Below are 20335 nucleotides of genomic sequence, written 5' to 3' on the forward strand. Positions count from 1 at the left end.
TGATTGGCCAGATTCCTACCAACACAACAGTTATCAGAATATCAGAGCTCCAATTGTTGCTCTATGGGTGGGACTAAATATTGTTTAGAATTTGAGGTGGTTTCCTGCTCAGCCAGCAGTGTTCGCTGTTGTCCTCAGCAGACATTTCTTCCAGCTGAAGGGGGAGAGGCGATGGGACGCTGGACAGGCACATTTATAGCCACCTTTTTGGTTCACACACAGGTGGGAGCACCCTCCGTTCTTCCGATTGCACTCATTAACGTCTAAGGGAGAGGAAGGAAAAGACAGGTTTTAGAACAGGGGCTTAGTATACAACATTACAGAAACCATTTTATTTAGGAAAAGGAGAAGCCTAACCTTTAATAATTTTCACTTTTTAAAATCTCTGTTAGCATTAAACAGCTAAAGACTTTGGCCTACATTAAATTAACGCCTCCAGCCCCAGAATCCATTGATTTTTTTAAACACATTTTTAATAGTTAACTTCTACAGTGTATAAGTTAAATGCTCCTTAGAGCTGCAGTGTGTGTGGCCTGAGGTAATCCAAATGAATGACATTTAAAAAAAGATAAAATAACAAACCTTAGTTTCAAGAAAAGGTTACTGCCATTATTTCTTTACTAAAATATTACACATACTTAACACCATGTGTGTATGTGTAGAAACATGCATTGCCTGTGTCTGTGTATGTGTGTATGTGTGTGTTTATAACCCCACTGACCCTTACAGCGTCGCCCGTCTCCCTGCAGTGTGTATCCTCTGGGGCAGATGCATTTGTACGAGCCTGGCATGTTGACACACTGCCACCCACACCTGTCCTCCTCCAGGCACTCGTTGATATCTGTGTGTGGACACAACAAAGGAAGCTCAGACTTTTGACAGAACTAAAGGATTCTTCTTTAGCGTCACCCTTACCTTCACACTCCTCCCTAAGAATGAGTGTTGTTGTATTCTCAGGTGTTGTTGTCTGTTGGCTCTTGTAGCCAGGCGGACACTCGGGGATGCAGCTGTGTCCGTTTCTGTCTAAGATGAGTCCATATGGGCAGGAGCATCGGTATGATCCAGGTGTGTTCAGGCACTGCTCCATACATGGTCCCAGACCCTGATTAACAGCACACTCATCTATATCTGTATAAGAACAAGCAATGAGGAAAGAAGGTGATAACAGGCTTGAGTTTCCACCTTTTCTGTTTTATTCATTATTCCCGTGTATTCTATTGTATTGTCACATAATTAAAGGGGCAAAGGAACTGAGAAAAAGTTTAATGTTTCTTGAGTGTTAGAAATACTCTGTGCTGTTTTTTAAGTTACAGAACTGTAATGCAATTATATTTTTTGCACCAGAACAACACAAAAGATGACAAGTAAAATGTCTAACAATAAATGGAATAAAATTGCCCGGAATGATTTTTTACTCCCAACCTCATGGAAACCTTGTAGTGGCGTTTATTGAAAAGACAAGCTGTTAGCAATGAGATTAGGATTCATCATCTTGGAAACATGAAGGTGTTTACCAACTTTGGAACATCTGTCCATCAAGCAGATGTTTGGATATTTCAGACGGATGAAAATGTAGAATGACATAACCATCCTTGCTTCTAGCATGGCGTAAAGGAGCATTGCATGGCTCACAGTGTTGTTAAGTGAGTGTCCTCAAACCTTTGCAGAGTCTATCTGCAGTCTGGAGGATGTATCCTACAGGACACTGACAGTGGAAACTACCGGGAGTGTTCACACAGCCGAACGCACAGCCAGTGACAGCTGCAGGAAGCAGGCACTCATCCACATCTGGAAAGACAGGAAGTGAGGTAGTAAAACACTTTGTTGATTGATGCTAATGACATAAACAGACAAACGTATGAACACATGCAACACACACCTGTGCAGGAGATTTGGTCAGGAGCTGCGTGATAACCGTCTTCACAGCTGCACTTGAAGGAACCAAATGTGTTGTTGCATCTCTGCTGACACTGGTGTTGCTGCTCCATGCACTCATCAACATCTACACACGTAAACACACACACACACACACACACACACACACACACACACACACACACCAAAACAATGTCATCAATCTGACAGAAACACACAATCCAGGCTGCAAAGAGATGAAAGAAAAGAGCAGCAGATGAAAGGTGGTTGGCTCCCCTGTCGCTCTGAATCAAGCAGGAATCTGAAGCCTCATTGATGTGTCTCCATGTTTGCTCTCTGTTTTGGCCTTTTAATGAGCAAACCAGAACGCAGACGTTTTCTTCCTACGTCCTGTCCTTCAGAGACAGGAAAGAAGGATGTGTAGGGAGGACTCAGCAAGCTTGTATATCAGCTTTACCCTCAGTTAATAGAGAAAAGCTATTCATCTAATCTTTTCTCCTTATAAATGACATTTTCTGACACATCTCTACATTTAGAAACCACAAATCTGGGTTCAGAAATAACATCTTTTGAACTAAGAACCAAAAGAGACACAACATTTCTGAACAGACTGGAATCCTTCAAGTCTTCTTTATTGAAGTGTAATTTTCAGGCTAAAACTAACCTGTAATCAGTCAGATCACTTTTGCCTGAACAGGACGATCACTCAGAGTACACACTGATGATAATAACACAGTTTTTAAAAAATGTATCTACACCACCCACTGATGCCTCTCAAAAATGATAGGTTGTGTGTGAGCAGCCACGTGTAACCTGTGAAAATATACCTAAAGATGCAGCCATAGATTTCACAGCTCACATCTGCTCGTCAGTGAGTCGTGGAACATCAAACACATAAAACACACATGAAGCAGATTCCCTGTTGTGCGGTAACATGCCTCAGTGCTGCTGTGTTGTTATTAGGAAGAGAGCAGGGGGTCCACAGAGGATTCAAGGGGAATGTAACAGTCTGTGGGGAAAGAACAAAAAAAAAATCAGTGTGCTCACCTCGACATGTTCGCCCGTCATCCAGCAGAGTGAATCCAGGTCTGCAGTGACACTCAGTTCTGGTCTGGGTCTGTTTGGAGCTCTGGTTGTACAGCTGGGAGTGAGAGCACAGCTGGGAACAGCCTCCATTATTAACTGAACATGGTGTCAACTCTGGAGACAAACAGCAACAATTGATCAGTTCAGGGGAAACAACATGCATAAAGGTTGTTTCAAATATGACAAGTCTAGAGAACTAACATTTAAATATGCTGACTTTCAGAGTGTTTTAGCTGATTGGAAAGAGGTTTGACACATGAGATGCTGCTTTTTTTTAATCAGCACAACTGCAGAGACTGAGTCTCATCAAGAGGTGAGATAATTTTGTTCAAAATCATGTTTTGCACATTGTGATGATCTGTATTGCAGACATACTGATGTCACTAAATCAAAAACACACAAGACACTTGATTAAAACGGCTGTATCTCTGGTATAATGTTAAAGCCTCAAAAAAGCTTCTGGAAGTAAAAGAAAAAATAAAGACACGATAAAAAATAAGATAAGTAAGTTGCAATCGCTAATAACACAAGTAAAATCTTCAAAATGAATCCCAGTAGGAATGAAGTATGTTATCGGCTGCAGCCTTTTCAGATTAAATTAGGCATCAATAATGTTTATGAAGCAGCAACATCACCAACCCAGACAAACAGGTGTGATTCCGCTCCACCTGCCCTGATGACAGTAGCTGTGTATGTCTCCATGAGCCAGGGTAAAACCAGGATAGCAGGCATACTGGATGTAGTGTCTGTACTCTCTGGGACCTGGATTCTCCACATTACGAAAGTAGAAGGTACCATGGGCAGGTACAGGTGGGTACGGGCAGACAGGTCGTCTGATTCGATTCAGTACAGGCAGAGGTGGTTTGGAGGTAGCAGTTGGCATAAGGTTGTTGTATTCACTCCAGTTAGATCTTTGCTCAATGGTTGTGGAGGTGTTTGATGGTTGTGTCTTCATTTTGGACTGGGTGGAGCTGAGGGTTGAGGAAGTTTGGGTAGAAAAGGAAGAAACTGTGTCTGATTTGGAGAGTGCTGATAAAGCAGAGGATGACGTGGAGGCAGAACTACTAGAAACTAAAATAGTAGTAATAGTAATAGTTGAAGTCTCTGTGAGGACTTTGTCATCTGGAGATCCAGACTGGGATAGAAGAGGATACTCAGAGCTGGTTTCAGCCTGTTGGTCTTTAGTTTGTAAAGTGTCTGTTACTACTTCAAAGGGAGAAACAAGATCCAAGTCGATGCCATGATCACCATATGAGAGGGGGTTTTCTCTGCCAGGCCCGAGAGCAGATTGTGTGTGGTGAAGATATGCAGTTGGGGAGAACGCCACAACTGGGAGCATATTCTTTAAATGAGTATTTGTGAAAGCAGTTATGGCTGGTGTCTGAACTGTTGAAAGTGATGGTGAAGTAGATACTGACTGTTCTGTTACAGCCACTATTGATAGCTCTGATGAGACAGTAGTAGAGAGATATGATTTGGAGGCAAACAATTGAGTTATTTTGTCTAACTTTTCCACTTTTTCCTTGAATTTTTTTTCCTCTGAGATATCGCCCTTAATTTCAGTTCCTGGTCCTTCGACTTCGTTCGTCACCTGAAGATCAACCTCATGATGAGTCGTCTGAAATCCATCTTTGAATTTTAAGTTCTGAAGCAGATTTTGCTCCTGCACTTGGACTTTTGAATGAACCACTTGAACCCTCTGATTGTTGGACACTGATGGCGTGTGAGCCAATTGGCCAATATTGAGGTTTGCTTCTTTAGATGCAGTATTAGCCATAGTGTTGTAGTGTGATTGTTGCTGCGTCTTCAGAACTACAGCAGCCTGAAGAATCTGGTGTTGGATGTTTGGCTTTTGTATATTAACACCTAAAACCGAGCTCATCATGTCGGACTCTAACGAGGAGAAAAAGGGAAAAAATTTAGGGCAAAGCAAGGCGAGTCTTTTTGTAAATTAAAACCTTTAAACATGTTTAAAGATAATTCTAGTTTGAGTATGTTTAAATGCTTTGTCTATATACTGCTGTTTGACAGAAAAAAAAAGTATAGGACTGTTAAAACAACTGCGACATTGTCTAATTTAAAAGGAATACTTTGGCATTTTTACACTTATTCAATTCATTGTGAGAGTGAGATAAGAGGATCCATTCCAATTTTACATCAGCAAAGGAAATATGTTGCTGTAACAAGCAGCCTTTAGCTTAGCTTAGCACAAATGGACAGAAATCGTTAGCTTATAAGCTCTATAGTTGCAAAACTGTGCTACAAAAATTATTCTAAGGCTTACGCTAATTAGAGCATATCTTTTTAATTCTTCAAGATTGAAATAAAGATTGCATGAATTTAATACAAAACCCAAAGTAGAAAAAAAACACAATATAAACTCTTTTTTACTCCATGTGACGAAAGTAGAAACCAGGAAGTCACTGCTACCTGTCCTGAACCAGCCCATCCATCACTAGTCAAACATTTTCCACCCCTTATTTTGAACTTGAGGTTTGTAAATGGATTTTGTGGCTTTTGTAACAAAGACAAAGCTTATACTTTCCTGTTTTTATGCTAAGCTAAGTAGCAGCTAGCTCCACATTTAAGAGTATCGTAAAGAAAACAATGACTGTATTTTCTTAAATGTCAAAGTTATGCATGAATAGGTGAGATTTTTTCTTTTGCACCTCTGCAGACAGGCTTTGTACTGTTCCAGATGTGGCCCTTGCAGTACAACATTGAAGGTCCATGTAGTCGAAAGCCACTATCGCAGCTGAACACAGCCCATGAGCGGTCCTCATTCATGCTGCTTGTGCCATGGCTGAGCGGCCCTGGGTCGGAACAACCAGATCCTGAAGGAGGGGGAGAATATCATGGGAAGTGACAACAGGTTTAGGTTTGACCAGGGACTTTTGTGTTCTTTGATGATTTCCTATCCGATGATTTCCAAATCAAAAAACACTTCAACTAAAGTCAAGCGTCAAAAGGAACGTAATCCTCCAAGTTCATCTATCAACAAAAAGCAGGAATCCTAATAAAAGTTTTACAGAACATGCTCAGGAAGGAATCTCCTCACCAACACATACTGGGGTTTCCCGCGACCAGTGCCCAGACACACAGCTGTTGGTTTGGTATCCATGGAGCTTGTATCCAGGGCGACAGCGGAAGATCACCAGCAGCCCACCGTATCGGAAAAACGTCTGTCCGTTTTCCAGGTGTTTAAAACCACTGCATCCCTCAGCTCCACACACTGCAGACAGTTTCTCAATAAATGCCTTCTCTTACAGTAACAAACAGGTAGGGACATAAACATGAAGAAGTACCTGGAGTGTAGACACAGAGCAGAGCAAACAATGGGACCAGGAGCCTCTTCTGATCCTCCATCTGAATGTGTGTCCAGGATAAGACTTTGGTCTATCTAGTTGAAATTGTTTCAAGGGTTTAAAGGGAAGGAGTGGGAGGGCTTAAGAGAAGCACTTGGAGAGTGAAAGTGGGAAGTATACAAGAGGTTGAAGATTGAGGGGAGGAGAAACCTCATCTGGGATTTCTGCAGGGTAAAGTACTGAAAGGAAGGAAGAGGGAAGGAAAGACGGAAAAGGGGGATAAGATGGAGCTTATGCAAAACACTCTGACAGATGGATGTGTCAGTGTCAGGAGAGAATTGTTTTTACCTGCTTTAAAGCAAGCCTTTGTCAAAAATGAGAGCAGCTTCCAGGGAGCTTTGCATTAAAACAATGACTGAAAAATTATTCTCGCCACCTCTCCTATTGTCTCTTACCCTCCACGTCTGCAGCTGCACTGTTCATGCAGGTTTAAAATGTGTGTGTGTGTGTGTGTGCAGCAAATTAACACCAATGGTAAAACCTGAACCCATCATTTACATTTGCAGACAGGATGCCTGTTTAACTGCTCTCACACTTTGGTAGTTATGCGGCAGGATGCCAGAGTGATGAAGCATCAGCTCACACACAGTGAAACATCAGACACAAATACACAAAATACAACAATACATTTTAAAAAGGCATTTTGTTCTTTTATACATCAGTAAGTGTAAAACTACAGTTTTGATATACAGGTAATAGAAATGCTTCACATTGGTTCTCTTGCTGTATCTGTTGTGCACTATGGTTCTCACTAGTCTGCGTCTGTACATCTGCACATAAAACATGTAGCAGCCCCAGCTCCTACTTCAGAGTTTTTCTTTCCTTTTTTTTTTGTTTTGTTCTTCGTGATTTTACAGTGTATAGTCATGCCCCACGATATAAAGAGTATCATTTGACTCATCTTCTCTCCCTCTCCCTCTCTCAAATCTTCATGTACCATTTGAGTTAATAACCATATGTCCTCCTGGGAGCTCCTGAGCTTCCTTGTCTTGTAGGTTGCTCTGGATCGTGGATGTGCACGGCGTGCTGCTCAGCCTGACGTCTATTTCATCATTATAAACATTAATGAGAATCTAAAAGCTGCTCAACTTCAACGGCTATAATGAACATAATCAGTCCTACCCATTTCATTATCATCATAGTTGCTAATGTTAATATTAGACTGATCATTTGATTATCATACTTAGCTGTTACTGCTATTACTACACATACTTTTACCATTATTATTGTCATTGTCATGAATCTTTTATTCATTATTGTCGTTATAGTTAATTTATTTGTCTCTTTCCATCCGTTTCTTTCTTTCTTTCTTTCCCTCTTTACCTCTTTCCAAGCCCAACACAGTCATTGCAGATGGCTGATCAACATGAGTCTGGTTCTGCTCGAGGGTTCTGCCTCTTAAAGAAGGTCTTTCCTTGCTTTAGTGCTGTGCTCATGGTGGATTAATGTTGGGTCTAGACATGATACGAATTGGCTCTATACAAATAAAGATTGTTTGAGATTTATCTTTTGGGAACAACAAATTTGATTTAAAGTTTCTGCCGGTTAAAAGGAAGTGTTCCTTGCCACTGGGTGACTGTTCAATCTAGACCTGGTTTTTATGTTGAAGTGTAATGAAATAACTTTTGTTGTGGCACTACATCAGTAAAAATAATATTGATTCATAGATTATTTTTTCTTGGACTTCAAATATAAGCTTGCTGGTGGTTCTAGATCAAGTGTTGAGGAATGTCGAGCAGGATTTATTTACTGGGGACCATGAACGCCTGTACAGAGTTACATAGCAATCCATCCAATAGTTATCGAGATATTTTACTTTGAAAGGAAACTGCGATATTGAGACATCCTACAGCGCAGGACCTTTGCCATGCCATTAGATATGCTTGGAAAAAAACAAATCATTACTTTAAGTTTTCAAGTGTTTCAATGCGAGTTTTTTTTAAACTAAAAATAATTCTAAATCACTTCATCTCATCAACGCTTTCCTACTTTTTTTCCCTCTATCACTTTCCCTGCTGATCATACAGACCAGGTTCTTGAAGGGTATAGATTCTTCCCCTCCATAAATACTTCTGTTTATCTTCCATTCACATGCTGATCCTTGTCAAGTTTATGAACCACCCTGAAGGCCTCCAGGAACTCAGTAAAGTCTATACTGCCGTCCTTATTGAAGTCAATACTCCGGGCCAGGTCATCGATGGCTCTGTCGTCGATGTCAACACCAAGGTGTGCAGTGAAGAGACGCCAGGTGTGACGAAACTCCTCGATGGAGATCAGACCTGCACATGGAGAACACATATTCACTGGATTTGAAGATATACATCTCAAAGACTCCAAAAAAATCGTTACATGATTTCCTACCTGAATGGTCTTTGTCTATAATGTTGAATATTATCTCAATGTCCGTCCTGTATCTGAAGAGAGTTTCAGCTAAATTTGGAGTGACCTTAGAGGAGACAAGGGGAAAAGAAAGTTCAAAACATCCACTGATAGTGTGTAACAGCAGCAGTGAGAAGCACTTTAATCTGAAAAGTATCCCTTCTTGAGCTGTAAGTGGTATCTTGATGCTGAAAACAAACAGGATGTCTGCACTGAACTTTGAGTTCTTTAATGTTGATTCAGCAGAAAAAAAAACCATAAGACTGGGACTGGTTATTACTTTGGGTTTGTAATTTTGTTGTCCAGCCTGCTGTCGTTCTTCAGACATATCAACTTCACACTTCTGTTTCTAACCTGTCACTCCAGACATTTTTGTGGACTCCTGGATATATTTTAGTAAAACTAGAGTAGTGCACCAGATAAACAACCTTAATTTTCACCCTTTTGGGAATACTATGTTTTGCATTTATGATTAAATGCTTAATAATGATCTATCATTTTCTGCTTTCTAAGGAAAGTTGACAAAGAAGAACTCAAAATATTTTCTCAAGGACAGCACTTAAGTCGTTAATAATACTATAGGTTGCTTTCTCTGACCTGTGGCAGAGAGTTCCCTGGTCCCATGTCCTCAAAGCAGGACTGGTACTCCACGCTGCCATCTGGTGTCAGACGGGCTAAGTGCGGACGCAGAGTCCTCCATGGCAGGTCGAGTCTCAGGACAGCCTCCAACACCAGAGTCCATTCACTGACCGACACACAACCTGAGAATAGATATGCTAACTTAGAAGAACTTCTATGTCAACCTGGGTAATTCATGTTTTAAGTTAGACCTGTGGAGCGATGAGGAGAGCGTACCTTTGTTATTCTGGTCGTACTGCTGGAAGCCCGACATGAGCTCAGAGCGATGGCTGAACAGTTTCTCCTTCAGAGCCCTGAGAGCAGAGCCTTCTGCAGCTCGGACCCTGGACAAACACAGGTCATTAACTATGATCGAGCTTTCCTACTGATTTAACTGAAATGTAAATGTAATTATTGATAAGAGAGACTGTAAGTCAAATAAAGTCAATCAACATGAAACAGAACCCCTGGCAATATCTGTAAATAGATTGTTGTGACAACTCAAAAGTCCCAAAACATATTTAATTCTACACAGTTTAAAATTGAGAAAAGGCACAAAAATCTTACATTGAGGATGAAGACAGCGAAAAAATATATCTGAACTATCGATCAAAAGTCATATTTGTTGGTCAATCCAAGTTGTCTGTAAGACTGCCCAACCCTTAAACATTCAAACACACACACACACACAAAGACACACACTCACATGCACACTCCAGAGACATGCCGTACCTCTGTGTCAGGGTGAGTTTGCGCGTTGTGCGGCTGACTTGGTACTGGTAGAAGCGGGGAACCAGTTCTCTACCCACTTTGATGTAAGCCCCTCGGTTACTTCCCTCCTCATAATAGTTTGATGCTGAGAATATTGTGATCACCTAGAATACATAAACAATTTCAGCATGTGTTTGGACAGTTTGCATTTGATCTGTTGCCTCTCTGTACTACCTGTCCACCATGACAGAGCTCGTATCCCTCCTGTTTGCACTCGTGGGATCTGATGAGCAGCTGCAGTCCGTGTTGGAGCAGAAGTCTCTGTGTGACGTCAGGGCCGAAGTAGCAGCCTCCACCTCTGAATGTGTTAGGACTGCAGCCTTCTTGTGTTTTAGGGTCGCTCCACAGTATATCCACTATCTGTAGGACAGTTTGAAACAATATTAACATGCTCCGTCTGTCGCAAAAAACAGCGGCAGATATCATTTCTTCACCACCGATTCCCCTTCTCTGACCTGTTTCCATTCACGCTCATGCTGTGGAGGTGACGGAGGGCCAACAGAGGAGAGTGAGTCCAGGAAAGGCACTTGGAGCACACTGGTGGTGTGAGGCGAGCTAGGAAAGGACGGACACTGACGAGGCGTGAGGTGGGACGGCGTCCGAGGAGAGCACAGGGAGGACGAAGAGGAGGAGGATGAAGAGGAGGAAGAGGAAGTGGAGATGGTGCTGTCTTGTCGGCTAGGAAAACATCTCCTCTTCCTGCAGGAAGAGCAAATCAAAGGAATCTTTCACACTGATGTTAATTTAAAAAAAACAAACCTGTAAGCAGCAGTGGAATGATGTCAGACCTCTGGTTTTGTGTTCTTTGGTTCTTGCTGTGGCTGCAGCTGCTGCTGGCACGAGAGCTGTCAGTCGATCTTATTCCCTTCATCTGTCTGCAGCATTGACCGATATCCAGCTGTCCTAAACTGCGCCTGGGAAACCTCAGGGCAGATTTAACCTATGAGCGAAGAGAAAAAAAAACACAGGAAAAAAATAGAACTATAGGTTAATTAAGACATTAATGGATATCTCAAATTGATTGTCGATAATAGGCTGGTATCAAAATGGACAGTTTTTTTTTGTCTGTACACTGTCTCCACTGTATTTATGCAGACAGGCTTGCTTTGTGCTTCAGAGAGGCACAAGGGGCAACATTAATTCATATTTCAGGTTTTTTATTTTTTATTTTTTTACTCTTGATCAAGCAGGCGCAAAGTGAATCAATCTCTCCTGACTACATACAAGTCAATTTAGGTCTACACACAACAGAAGCACAAAATTCATATAGCATAACTCACTAAAATGTTTTTCATACAAAAAGTAAAACTTAACTTAAATACCCAATGACGTAAAATCATAACGTCCTTTCATGGTGCACGTTTTTAATCTATGGGGGATGTGCTAAATCTTGTTGGAAATCAAGACTTACTACATGGAAGATGCTCTCAATATGCAGATATTTTTCTTAGGCGCATTGTTGCTGCTCCATGTCTGCTGGGTATGAACTTTACATTTTGTTTGCTACCATGGTAACCATGACAACTAAACTTTAAGAATCTTTTCAAGGAATTTTTGACCCCTAGTGTCCAAAATCAACAAAGAAAGAAAATAAACCGAGGTTGGAGGAGGTTTGGGACGGTGGTTAGCTGAATGTTTTCAAAGACCTTGTTCCTCTCTATGGAGCCGAGGAAGTCCAAGTCAGTCTGGTCGGAGATCCCTCCATGAACAATCAGGATCTTTCCATCAATGACTGTCGCGATGGGAAGGAGGCTGAAAACATCCTGAAACAGCTGGAGGATTTCACGGCCATGAGCCTGCACTCAGTAAAAAAGAAATCATATTTTTTTTATAAAAGATCCATTAATCCTGAGTGTGAATTGGGTTTTTACATCAATGACTTTTATCTCAACTTGACTCTACCTTGTACTTCTGCATGACTTCTTTTGTGAATCCATATCTGAAACAACAATATAATAACATCACATGGAGATCATTATATTTTTGTACTGCTCTCATATGTGTGGTTAACTTAAGAAAAATGACTGTTTCCTTTCACTTCTACTCCTCTTCCTCCCCACCTGAGGTTCATGATGTGGTCTTCATGGTTCCCTCTGTTCAGGTGCATGTAATCCGGGTAAAGCAGAAGGTAAGCAAAGAGGAGCATGACCACTTCGACCGACTTTTTCCCACGGTCCACAAAGTCCCCGTTAAACACGTACGGCGTCTCGGCAGAGGGAAGGCCATTCTGAAACATACCATGACATCAAAACATGATCGTAAGCCTAAATTAAGCAGCACTGACTGCCTGTTTTAGTACGTGTGAATACTCCAGAAAGTTGTTACTGTAAGAAAGAAATTACCTTATAGAATATGAGGAGTAAGTCATCAAGCCGTCCATGCAGATCACCTGCACCAACACAGACAGCACCACTATTAAGAAGTTTTCCAGCTACATTCATTCTATTTTTCATGAGTAAAGTGGTATTGTAACAGGAAAGCAAAGTGTTCAACTTCAGGCTAAAAAAAAAGTGTGTGTTTATGTTTTAGGCACAAGTATTCTCACGCTGAATGAGATGCAGATTTGCTGGAGGAGGCAGCCATGAAACCAGAGTCAAGTACCGCATCACTGTGAATAAACATGACCTCCTTTTGGACGGATGCCATTAAGATACAGTGAGCTGTATTTCAAAGTCATTCCCAGACACCAGCAATCACTTAACCAGGACATTAGATCTATACAGTGTCCCAATGGATGGTGAAATACTGCATGTACGCATATAATAAACAACAAATCCTGATCTCACTTTTTCTTTAAAAAAAATAAAACAACCTTGTGTCTTAGGTCACTCACCACATATAGTGATCTCAGTGGTGTATGACGTTGATAAGTGGATGATATTTGGCATCTGTTTGAGGAGCTTTTTGGCCTCGTACAGCAGCTGCAGAACATATCTGGCATGAAGAGTCTGTGTGGAAAGGAAAGTGATTGACATGAGTCCCTAAAAGCACCCAAAACCTAAAACGAACAGTCAACAGTTCAAGTGATAAAGAGAAAGAAATACTCATACCTGCTGCTCTTTAAAACCATTGAGGAGAGCATTTGTGTCTGAGACGGAGAGAGGAAAGGACAGTCGGGGCCCGGTGTATGACTCAGGAACAGGGATCATGTTGAAGCAGGTTTCTCTGTCCAACCAGGGGTTGACAACCGGGTCCAGCAACTGGGAGATCAGGTCTGTAGGATACAGTGAGAGGAGGTGTTAACGCACTGATCTTCTGAATTAGATTGAAATAAATATAGAGGTCTTAAAACACATTACATTGTCTTCTCATGTCACAAAGTAACCTGGTCTGAGCTTACAAATCAAGGTATTCACATTATCCAATTTAAAAAAAACGTCAGGGTGTCAGGGTGAGTTTGCATGTTGCACAAAGGCAAGACATAAATTCAGTGTAAGATTCATTATGGATATCACAGTGCAGTCCTGCTAACAAGAGTGTATTTACCTTCACTGCTATACAACAGCAATTTTTTAAAGATTTATTTCTTTTTGTGCCTTTATTGGAGAGATAGGACAGAGTCGGAAATCAGGGAGAAAGAGAGTAGGGAATGACATGCGGGACAGGAGCCACAGGTCAGATTCGAACCTGTGCCGCCCGCTTGGAGGACTATAGACTCCATACATGGGGCGCGCGCTCTAACCACTGCGCCACCAGTGCCCCAACTGCAATTATTTTTAAGAATATTGTGTTAAGGAACGATAGGTGAGCTCAAGTTTTTCTTGGGGGTTGAAAAAAAGGAATTGTTTACCAAATAAACTACAACACGTATATTTGTAGTTCCTTGTTCATAAACAGCTGAACACAAAAAAAAACAAAAAACGTCCCCCTCTGCTCTGTGTGTGTGACCTCACTGTCATATTAAAAGACCACTCCAACATGCTAATGAGAAACTGATGCTGTCTAATTTATGCAAACAAACAAGGCAGGAACAGATATCTACCTTCAGGCCTATTTCTCTGAGTCTGTTTCCTGGTTAAACAAATGCACACACGACTGCACACATACACACATGATGTATATAACCTGATGAGTAGAAACATCATAGTGTGCTCGGCTTGCATCACTTATGTTGAAGATATAAAACCGATGAAGATGATGTTCTTTAATGACCTGAGGATCAGCTGGTCAATGGAGCTTTTTTGATTTTCAGATGGAAGAGTCGGTCAATACAGACTTAAGCCACAGCTATGTCAGACAGACAGACAGACAGACAGACAGACACACACACACACACACACACACACACACACACACACACACACACACACACACACACACACACACACACACACACACACACACACACACACACACACACACACACACACACACACACACACACACACACACACACACACACACACACACACACACACACACACACACACACACACACACACACACACACGCCTCCCCATTCACACTAGTTGCTAAGCAACAGGGTAAATGACATGACTTTTTAAAATAAAGACCAAAATAACTGGGCATGACAGCAAAAATAGAGTTAATTTCATGGAGGTGAAAAATAAATCTATATTTTAATCATTTCAGTTCCAGCATCACATAAACCTTAAAATGCTTTTTGAAGCTTTAAAATACATGACGTGACCATTTTAGCCTCACAAATCAAAGTTTTAGACAGAGACAGCCATTAAAAGGGCTGTATAGACAGAATGCACAGGGTGAAGAAAAATTATATCATCTTCACCTCCAATATTTCCTAATAACAAAGACTCAGCTTTTTGGACAGACAAAATCCTTTTTGATATCAGTATGTAGTAGAAAAGCTTTTGGCACATAACCTGGACCATTCCCGTTCAGCTGAGTGAAGTTATCGAGCATGAAGCTGAAGAAGCTGGAGAGCTAAAGAAAGACAAATGACGAAACATGTTTTAGATCTGTGCTGTGTCTGAAATCATCAGTTTTTAAGCATGCTGGTGCAGAGAGTCACCTGAAGCTGGTCCTGTTCTCCGGCGTATTCGATGGACTGAAAAATGTTCCAGGTGTACCGACGTCTCATCTCCAGGCGGGCCATGTAGCGTCGGTACCATCGCTGGATCAAAACAGCAGCCTTCATAGCTGCAACAATAAATCTGCTGTTTTTTTATTTGAATGCATGATGTCTCATGCCTAGACACCACATACGTGCAGTACATATTATCTCTTTTTATTATTTCTAGCACAGCAGGGCACAGTTTATATTTGCATTAAAAAGTGATGGAATGCAGACCTTAATTAACTGACTCATTGAAAAAAGGTTTGTTATTTCTGCTGCGTCTTTCATACATGCATACTGTTAGAAACATCAACGGGGCATGTTCAAAATGCACACACTCACACACTGATGCACACACACACTGATGCACACACACACACATCACGTGTCACAGAGTGATGTTGAGAGATGAGCAGGGTCTTACTCAGAGCGGGGTTGGGAGCCTTAACTGAATTATCTGTGAGGAAAAAAAAAAGAGGAAAAACTACAGCTGAGTATGAGACACTGGTAATTAATTCAACAATTAATTAAACATACACACACACACAATACGAAAAAAATAAGACACAGGGGAGGTCATGAACAAGAGGTTGACTGAAAAAAAGTTTCTCCAATTCAAAATAAATTTAGTTTGAATTGATATCAAAAGTACAAAATGCAAACCTTTATTTTGCACAAAAAAGTCTTTGGGCTTCTTAATTAAAATTACGATTGTTAATGTCTGATTAGCTTGTTTCAGCTTTGTTTTATGTGGACTGTGGAGCAAACAGACATTTGACTGTGTGTATACATTGATTTTAAAGTTTAGATACTAGAAGTTAGATACAGGAGTGCATCTTTGTCTTGTCTTGATTGAAAGTCTGTTTAAAGACACAACTTTGAAAGTTTACATTATGTCGTTCATCCCAAAGGCCTCGTTTAAATTCATTCTGTGTTGCTCCAATTAGTTCCGAACACTTCCGGCCTATTTGTGCTCATCTTGTCCTGACATGTCATCTCCTTTTTTCATAGCAATTGTTTTTCAAACCTTTCCTCAGGGGGCAACACATTCACATTTTCCTGCTGACAGCACGGGGAAAATGTGTGACAGACCCGGACTGTCTGAAGGAGCAAAAATAACAGCACCTGCCTTTTGAAGTGTGCACACATCTTTACCTTTCTCCACTACTTTGTCCTGCGTTTCTGTGGAAACAGAAGTGCCACATCCCATGATGACCAGTAATGAGGTCTGAGGGTCACATCAAATCAGTCCCAAGCAGGCAGCAGGTGGTAACATCTGGCAGGTGGGCATGAGACTGCAGCAATGAGACCTGAGGAGTAAAAACATCACTGTTATTATTCTGCATCACATGAGACATCACTGTCTGCTTTGTTAGATGTAAAAGGTCTCTGAAGATCTAAATAATATTAAATATAGTCTCACATCACAGCAGCAGCGTTTACTTAAAAGAAAATTGTCATTTATTGGGCAACCTGTTGCACAATTTTCCTTGAAATAGGTGTCAAGAAAATTGTAATGTCTTGACTTGGTAGTTTAGAGCAACTAGTGGAAAAGATTGATTGGAGACATTTTTCCAACATTTGAAATATAGTCAAAAGAATGTCACTTAAAAGAACAACGCTTCATAAGTATCAAATTAAACTCATTTTGGCTGCTAATCACGCTCCAACACATTCAGGCAGCATACGTATCAAAGCTTATACATGATGTATAATGAACAAATTAAACTATAAGGAAAATGTTGATTGTTGCGCAACAATTTCCTTTATTTTCACGTTTCATAAAAATCACTGCCTTTGATATCGCGTCCAGAAACAGTAAATCATCACGGTGTGTGTGTGTGTGTGTGTGTGTGTGTGTGTGTCGTGCGTCTTGGATGGTCCCTACCTGCAGCCTGTATCCGCGATATCCGGAAATCATAAATGGAAAGCACAATCCATGTGATGCACAGACAAACTTGAAGCGGTAGACTGAAGCTTTGGCTTTCTCTTAACGTCTGTTGCGGAAAGGTTTGAAGGTAAAAGTTCACAGGGGTGTAGTGTTTCCAGAGGAGCTGAGGAAGCTGAGGAAGCTGCGTGAGGAGGCAGAAAAGAGGCGGAGGCATCAACAGAACAGGTGGAGAGAAACCACAGAGGGGAGGAGGGAGGGACTGATGTGCGTCCTTAAAATCCGACGAGCTGGTTAGTTCAAGAGCTTTGCCAGTTAATAGCATTCAACGAGGAAGATGTCAGGTAACATCAAGTTCCTGACTTTTAAATAAAATGTCTTAAAAGTTAACTTAATTTTAAACAAGCTACTCCCTTAATCCCCTTTGGCCTGAAATACAGACAAGCCAAAATAGGACCTATTGACATGCATTATTGAAGAGATGTAGGTTAAGTGTATGAATGCATGTATGAAACCGTAAGTGTTTGGAGTGGCACGTGTACATGCGCACAGTGTGCATGCGCCTGTGATTGTAGGAGTGTGTGTGTGTGTGTGTGTGTGTGTGTGTGTGTGTGAGAGAGACGAATAAAGAAACCTTGACCTTGAAGTGAAGGGGCTACAAACAGACCTTCCTTGTCCAGTATGGTTCCCTTGCTCACGGGACCCTCGGCAGCGCCCGGCAAGTGAACTGGCATCTCCTCAGGAACCAGTCCCAATTTTGGTCCATGGGGACTTGAGCCAATGACCCCCTTGGTTCTCAACCTAGGCCTAGGCCACTGGTGACCAGATGTGGATTATTTGGGGCTGCAGCGGATGAAATGATCTTTAGCCTTTCTGGCACTTCCTAAAAGTTTTTTTTTTCTGGTGGTTGAAATAACATTTAATATATACCTATAGCAAAGATTAAGCTTCACATCTACTCTTGTTTAATACAAAAACAACAACATCTTATCCTTTATATTTAAATCCACAGGCCTGACAGCCAGCACTAACAGTTGTTGGCACCTAGCAATCTGACTGACTTACCTCCCCTTCAGAGCCGTTCCAAATTTTGCTGACTCTATAAAAAAAAAAAAAAAAACCTCACCTCCAATTGCTCTAAAAAAAACAAACATTTTAACTGCCAAATCGGTGTGTCCAACTTAAGACGCGTGTACAAAAACATGTTAGGCAAATACTATTTTAGAAGGAACAAAATACTTAAGAACTGAAGATACTGGCTGCTAATCACACTCACTCTTCAAAGTGCAGAAGAGTTTGTCAGAAAGCTGAAACACAACCTGAGCCACATCGAAAATTTCAAAATGCAAGTCACACCACTTGTATTTGTTGAACACACTGACGTTTAAAATTTTCCACACAAGTCTGCAATGGTTGAACTTTATCCCACTGATATGGCATCACTATCCTAAATTTGTATTTTACAAAAAAAATGAAACAGCTTAAAATTTAAAAGACTCTTTAATGATTAAGATAATAAAACTATTGGTCAACTCTTCATGCAGCATCTCTCGTACGAATCCTCTGCCGTACGAGTGTCACAGCAGCACTGATCTCCTGCACAGTGATGACTTTCAGTCTGTTGGTTTTTGATAGTCTGGAAGCCTCCGAGCTCACCAGACCGAGCAGGACCGGTTTGGGAAAACTGAGCCGACTGACCAGGAAGTCTGGATTCCTCATCCCAGCAGGATCGGCCTGTAAGAGAGATGAAACGTGAGGAGCAGAGATCTTTAAAGGAGTTACTTTAAATGATAGAACACCTTTGAGAGGAAGACTTTCAGGTAAAATTGATTAAAACCCATATTATACTGTTTTGTTCAAACCTCTTTATGAGCTCTATAGATGAGGGTGGAGTGAGCCCGAGTCCTTTTCTTCGTGTGTGATTCAGTCCTGCATGCTGCTCGGACAGGGGCCTTCATTTTTGAATAGGCTCAGTTTTGGGTTTTGAAATCTGCTCTTGAATAGAAATCAGTCAATAAATTTGACTGCAGCTTCTTCAGTGGCTTCCAGGAATAAGAGCGTAACAGAAACGAGTGTGAGAGGAGTGGATTTGATGTTTTAATGAGCACAAATGAAAACAGCTTTGCTTAATTAGGCCTAATTACTGTCACCTGTCAGCATGGCTTTGAAACCCTCAGCATGTGCGTTCAGACATCTTTGGTCTGTAGAGTTTGTACTTCAGACAAATGTCAAACAGAAGCAGGGACTTGACATGTTTGTGTTAAACATCACAGCGGATGGCACCCAGATCTATTTCAATTCACATTTTGAATGGACTGAACTATTTTAAAGCTCATAAATGTTTTATTTATTTTTATAAACATGAAGAAAGTACCTGCTTTTCTCTTTAATCTTTCCTAGTTTTCACCAGAGTTGACACTATTTGAGGATTACAACTCGTTCATATCTGTAAATCTTCAGTTTACTTCACATTCAACACAATCACAGAAAGGAGTGCTGGTAGTGTAGTGGTTAGTGTGCGCACCACATGTACAGAGGTTGAGTCCTCCAAGTTGGCAACCCAGGTTCAAATCCAACCTGTGACTCCCTTTCCATATGTCTTTTTCTCCCTGACTTCCAACTCTACTCACTTTCCTATCTCTACAATAGAGGTGTGAAAAGCCTGAAAATAAATTAAAAGAAAGACAGAAAGGAAACACTTGTTTTGTTTCAACCATCATTCACTTGTTAATAGACTGTAAAAAAAAACGAAGTAAAGCCTTTCCTATAATATCTATAGTTTATTTCCCAATTAAAGAAATGTCCTTCCTTCCTTCCTTCCAGAAGAAATGTTTCTTTGTTAGAACCCAAATACCTTCCTTTCTTCCTTCCTTCCTTCTTTCCTTCCAGCAATGTCCTTCCTTCCTTCCTTCTTTCCTATCTTCCTTCCAGAAAAAAATGTTTCTTTGTTAGAACCCAAGCTAATACCTTCATTCCCTCCTATTTTCGTTCCTTCGTTTGTTCCTTCGTTCGTTTGTTCCTTCCTTCCAGCAAAGTTCTTCCTTCCTTCCTTCCTTCCTTATGAATTATGACGCAGAAATGTTTCTCGACCAATGTGTGATGAATGTTATGCCTAACTTATACGTATATGTAAAAAAGGAGTAGGATTTTTTTCTTTGGTTATATAGAAAATGCAACACGATCATCCATAAAGGAAATGGAGCAAATATACAAGAGGAACAAAGAAATCATCTAAAAGAAGACCTTCTGGTGGATCATATGGATCAGAAGGCCCAGCAGAGGCCATCACCACCCTCCAGCACCCTCTCTCTCTCT

The 20335-nt window shown here is 41.0% G+C and overlaps 2 protein-coding genes and 1 long non-coding RNA gene across 3 annotated transcripts; all 3 read right to left on the bottom strand.

Moving 5' to 3' along the window:
- Nucleotides 1-108: 108 nt before the first annotated feature.
- si:dkey-163f14.6 (uncharacterized) lies at nt 109-6474 on the bottom strand. Its single transcript, XM_029278056.2, has 10 exons — nt 6267-6474; nt 6020-6193; nt 5631-5795; nt 3601-4854; nt 2923-3075; nt 1880-2002; nt 1660-1788; nt 916-1128; nt 722-841; nt 109-263 (listed from the first exon to the last, which is right to left on the bottom strand). Exons 1-10 carry the CDS (start codon nt 6325-6327, stop codon nt 109-111), a joined length of 2547 nt encoding a protein of 848 aa, XP_029133889.2. The 5' UTR covers nt 6328-6474.
- Nucleotides 6475-6956: 482 nt separating this feature from the next.
- Nucleotides 6957-17221, bottom strand: ppef1 (protein phosphatase, EF-hand calcium binding domain 1). The gene is made up of 19 exons (XM_065952807.1): nt 17021-17221; nt 16288-16442; nt 15557-15589; nt 15088-15215; nt 14939-14999; nt 13145-13308; nt 12928-13042; nt 12437-12483; nt 12155-12321; nt 11997-12033; nt 11741-11890; nt 10883-11034; nt 10550-10793; nt 10269-10454; nt 10056-10198; nt 9561-9667; nt 9303-9466; nt 8688-8772; nt 6957-8605 (listed from the first exon to the last, which is right to left on the bottom strand). The coding sequence occupies exons 2-19, from the start codon at nt 16340-16342 to the stop codon at nt 8403-8405; spliced, it is 2241 nt and encodes a 746-aa protein (XP_065808879.1). The 5' UTR covers nt 16343-16442; nt 17021-17221; the 3' UTR covers nt 6957-8402.
- A 1280-nt stretch (nt 17222-18501) lies between these two features.
- LOC136178499 (uncharacterized) lies at nt 18502-19242 on the bottom strand. The gene is made up of 2 exons (XR_010665901.1): nt 18883-19242; nt 18502-18754 (listed from the first exon to the last, which is right to left on the bottom strand). It is a non-coding gene; the product is annotated as an uncharacterized lncRNA (long non-coding RNA).
- Between the last annotated feature and the right edge of the window lie 1093 nt (nt 19243-20335).

This window comes from Labrus bergylta, chromosome 3, assembly GCF_963930695.1.
Source record: "Labrus bergylta chromosome 3, fLabBer1.1, whole genome shotgun sequence".
NCBI classification, from domain to species: Eukaryota; Metazoa; Chordata; class Actinopteri; order Labriformes; family Labridae; genus Labrus; species Labrus bergylta.

Excerpts from the sequence above, each read along its gene's own strand:
- ppef1 (XM_065952807.1), bottom strand. The coding sequence starts at position 16,342 with ATGGGATGTGGCACTTCTGTTTCCACAGAAACGCAGGACAAAGTAGTG. Across the intron at positions 9,668-10,055 it reads AAACTCACCCTGACACAGAG|GGTCCGAGCTGCAGAAGGCT; the intron begins GTACGGCATGTC and ends GTGTTTGTCCAG. Across the intron at positions 9,467-9,560 it reads GTACGACCAGAATAACAAAG|GTTGTGTGTCGGTCAGTGAA; the intron begins GTACGCTCTCCT and ends ATCTATTCTCAG.
- si:dkey-163f14.6 (XM_029278056.2), bottom strand. The coding sequence starts at position 6,327 with ATGGAGGATCAGAAGAGGCTCCTGGTCCCATTGTTTGCTCTGCTCTGT. Across the intron at positions 6,194-6,266 it reads GCTCTGTGTCTACACTCCAG|TGTGTGGAGCTGAGGGATGC; the intron begins GTACTTCTTCAT and ends AACTGTCTGCAG. Across the intron at positions 3,076-3,600 it reads AATCACACCTGTTTGTCTGG|AGTTGACACCATGTTCAGTT; the intron begins GTTGGTGATGTT and ends GTTTGTCTCCAG.